This window comes from Trachymyrmex septentrionalis, unplaced genomic scaffold (genome assembly GCF_001594115.1).
Source record: "Trachymyrmex septentrionalis isolate Tsep2-gDNA-1 unplaced genomic scaffold, Tsep1.0 scaffold13, whole genome shotgun sequence".
In the NCBI taxonomy this organism is placed as follows: Eukaryota; Metazoa; Arthropoda; class Insecta; order Hymenoptera; family Formicidae; genus Trachymyrmex; species Trachymyrmex septentrionalis.
The window spans coordinates 77,425-81,324 of record NW_017304438.1 but is presented as its reverse complement, the minus strand read 5'-3'; the positions used below and the strand labels follow the sequence as shown (position 1 = coordinate 81,324).

The following is a 3,900-nucleotide window of genomic DNA, read 5'->3' as shown; positions in this document are numbered from 1 at the left end:
ATATAATAACCAATAATAAGTAAAACTTAAACCGCGCGATATGTGAATAACTTAAATAAATAAAAAGTGTCTTTTATAATCAAGCTGGATCTTTGTGCTTATAGTTCAGGAAAATTATATTTTTTGGAGGCAGTTGCTATAAAAGATTTGTATGCAAAAATTGACAAATCATAATCAATTATTCTCCTAACATTTGACTGTAAGCTTAAAACACCTATTGGATGCGTCCAGAAGCACGACCGCTGAGTGCTCAGTGAGCTCTTGCATCTGATTGACATATTTCATTAGATCTAAAAATATAGACCAAACAGGTACAAGAACTTATTGAGTGCTCAGTAAGCGATTGTCATTCTGAATGCACCCATTATAGATTCAAACTTACAGACAAAAAAGTAACAACTCAAAAAGTGTAATGGTAACAGTATTATAAGTAACATATTATTTTCCACAATCTGTTTATAAATTAAATTAATATTACTCCATATAGAATATATATATTCAGAATGTAATTACTAGTCATACTTTGCCGTTTATCACACTCCTTTTTCAATTTGCTGTAAAGAGTTGGACAAGAAACTAGAGCGATCTTTCCATTTGCTGGTGTAGAATTTAGAGCACCATTAACAAAAGCCTTTATTGTATCGTCATTATACCAAAATTGACTCAATTGCTGTAATATTAACTATGCATCAATTTCTGAATTGATTTCTAATATTACAAAAAATCTATTATATTATTTTATCATTTATTTACCCAATTCTCATCGAAAGGAGTATCTGGCACTTGATCTTCCTCGGATATCAGCTTCAACAAATTCTCTCGCTCTTCTTTCTCCTTCAAGAATTCCTCTAATGCGGCAAGCGTACTCGAGCTTAGTCGCGGATGATCATCATCACTATCACTATTACTCATTGAATCTATTTTTCTGGCTGAACTAATATACACTTTTTATCTCACTTAAAGTGAGATAGTTGTATGATTGATATTTGCAAAAGCAAAAGTTTTAGACGTTTTAGTGCAATCTAGTGCAAGGATAATTACAGTTTAGCTACAATATCAAAAATTAATAAAATTAAGATTTGACATGTTTTTTGACGTGTTTTTGCACGAAATGAACGAATCTGGCAAAAGTCACTCTGCCCCGCAAAACGAGATATTAATTGTTAAAGTTTACAGATATTCAAGTTAGGAAATCTGTCACATATATTCAAGTTAGGAAATCTGTCACAGATATTCAAGTTAGGAAATCTGTCGATGGCATAGAGAGTTACACAAATTTCCTACTTTAAAAATACAAATTTTTAGCTTTAAAAACATAAATTATTTTCTATATAATTTTTTTTCTACAGTAGAGAATTTGTTTCTTTTTAAAGCAAAGAATTTGTGTAAAATTTATTATTTATTAAAGCAGAAAATACTTATTCTAGCCTCAATTACGTTTTTATGTTTTCATGTCCCTTTATGCCATCGATCTATGACAGATTTTCTAACCTGCAAGACTATTCCATAGTGGAAGTCAGATGCAAGTAGAATTGCTACCAGGGTAGTCCAACTCCCCTTTTGTAAAATGTTGCCAGCAGATGTGGCGCTTCTATAGACTGGCAACTCAGAAAATGGAATTACGTAGCCAAACATTCAAAATGGCGTCAGCCTGAACCGCTTGTACCCGACGGGTACAAATCAAAATCCATCAAGTTCGATATCATCACCAACGAGGTATTATTAAAGACCATCAAAACCCTGGACAAATTTTCGGCGGCCTCGAGGGCCCGGAGGTATTTGAAGAATACTGACATTATCGACAATTGATATAAATTTACTATTATTAACATAAATATTTGGCTCATGCATTATTAAATTCATGATTTTTTATTACATAAATGTTCCATAAATAAATATACATACTTGTAAAGCTATAATATCCTATATATTATAGAAAAATTACAATTTTTTTCTGTAGTTATCATCTCTGTTAATAATCAAACTTTGACGATAACATTAAAATCACAATTTTAAAGAAAAATCAAGTATTATTGAGTTCTAAATGTATAAATACTAATAAATAATCATAAATCATAAAATTAATACAATATTATCAGTTTTTAACTCTTAATCATTTCAATATTCTCAAGGACGCAAACTCCCGTAAGTTTGAAGGATAAGCGATAAGTCGAGATTGATTGAGTTTGAAGGATAAGCGATAAGTCGAGTTTGAAGGATAAGAGCGATAAGTCGAGATTGATTGATATCGGTGAATCAGAAGAGTTGGCCAGCAGTTAATTGTATATAATATATGTATATTACTTATTACAAATAATTTTAATTCTACAATGAGTTTGTAGTCGGTAGCTTAGAAGTTGACTATTGGCCAACTCTATTGTTTCACTGATGTCTCGATTCACCGATTGTCCTTCAAACTCGCTTCCGATTTACTGACTACAGACTACTGATTCATGAATAATTGAATAATAATACAAATATCAAAACTGATAATATAATATCACGGACGAGATACTATTAAAGACTGATCCTTATAGGAGTTTGCGTCTTTCAGAATATTGAAATGATTAAGAGTTAAAAACTGATAATAATCCTGCTGCAAATTCCCATAGGTTTTTTTATAGGTTCTTATAGAGGACTATATAAGATTCTGTAGGAGTTTGTGTAGTTACCTATAGGATTTGCGCAGCATACATAGGTATATTCATAGGAATGCATAAGGTAATAGAGGTACTCACAGGAATGTGGACAGATGTCCCATAGGAACAAAAAGGTCTATAGGATACCAGTTTAATGTATAATAACATGTAGGCGTAAGACAAAGAAGAAGTGTCCTATGGAGACTGAAAATGCCTGACTGAAATGTAGACTACCATAGGAAGACGTATGCACATCTCTTTTAAGTGCGTTCGACAATATAAATATGAGATACGAGCTAGCAGATGGCGAACTTGATCACGTAATCTTCGAACAATCCGAGTGAGAATTAATTCCGAACGCTACAGAGCTGTAAACTATCCTTTAAGGTTAGATTATAAAATAAAATTGTTTATTTTTGTGAATAAATAAAAAATACTTTATTAATTGAAAATTTCTTTCGCTTTAGTAGAAACTGATAATAGTCTTATATACTATAAATAGATCGTTACACATGAATATAGCAAACTCATATGCAAGGTATGTTTTCTTAAAAGAAAACACTGCATTGCAAAATAAACTTCTGCAATTTATAAGTTATAGCACTTAATTTCGATAGTCGTTAGAGTTTTAATATATTATAAAGAGGAAAATAATTAAATTTCCTTACTGTTTACGTTACGACTTTACGTTTTGAATGTGTCATGGACTTTACGATTTCCTTACTAATTACGTCTTATAGTCACAGTATATACAGTAGCGCAACTCTCCCGATTTTGTTGGCCAAAATGGAGTGCGCATGCGTGAAATAAGCAAGTTGCCTCGTCTCATTTTCTTCCTTTTTTTATTGTTCTCTCTCTTTCTCTCTCTATTTAAATAAGCATTCAATGTTCCACTTAAACATTTGTCTTTCAAACATACAGGTTCAGAGTAGAAATTTAGAGGAAAGTACATATTACATGTATTGTCCATTTGGTGAAATGTTATGTGAGAAATCTCGAAAGATTGGTCTAATTTTTGTGAAAAAGTGATAAAGTGAAAAAGTGAACAAAAAGTACATAGAAAATCGAGCAAAAAGGATTTCTTTTTATTTGTTGTATTTTAAATTTATTTTTTGGACATACATGTATATAAACTTCTTATAAAGGGTGTCCCAAAATTAACGCAAGATTTGAATTAAATAGAAAACACAGTTTTTAGTCTTTTGATTGTTATTTTTTTATTGAATCATAAAGTACATAGGATAGGGTTATTTGTGGAATA

General features: G+C 31.0%; 1 protein-coding gene across 5 annotated transcripts in view; it reads right to left on the bottom strand.

Annotated features, from left to right (window-relative positions):
- Positions 1-1,591, bottom strand: part of LOC108756731 (protein-lysine N-methyltransferase N6amt2) — a 2,925-nt gene extending 1,334 nt beyond the window's left edge. Inside the window, exons 1-3 of one of the 5 annotated variants that reach the window (XM_018500750.1) lie at positions 1,492-1,591; positions 754-1,022; positions 514-670 (exon numbers count right to left, since the gene is read on the bottom strand). In XM_018500750.1, the coding sequence (XP_018356252.1) occupies positions 514-670; positions 754-912 (316 nt within the window). In that variant the 5' untranslated portion in view covers positions 913-1,022; positions 1,492-1,591. Of the gene's footprint in view, positions 1-513; positions 671-753; positions 1,192-1,437; positions 1,465-1,491 lie in introns of those variants that run through there. The other 4 variants (XM_018500752.1, XM_018500751.1, XM_018500749.1 and 1 more) reach the window with 4 other exon arrangements.
- Positions 1,592-3,900: the final 2,309 nt, after the last annotated feature.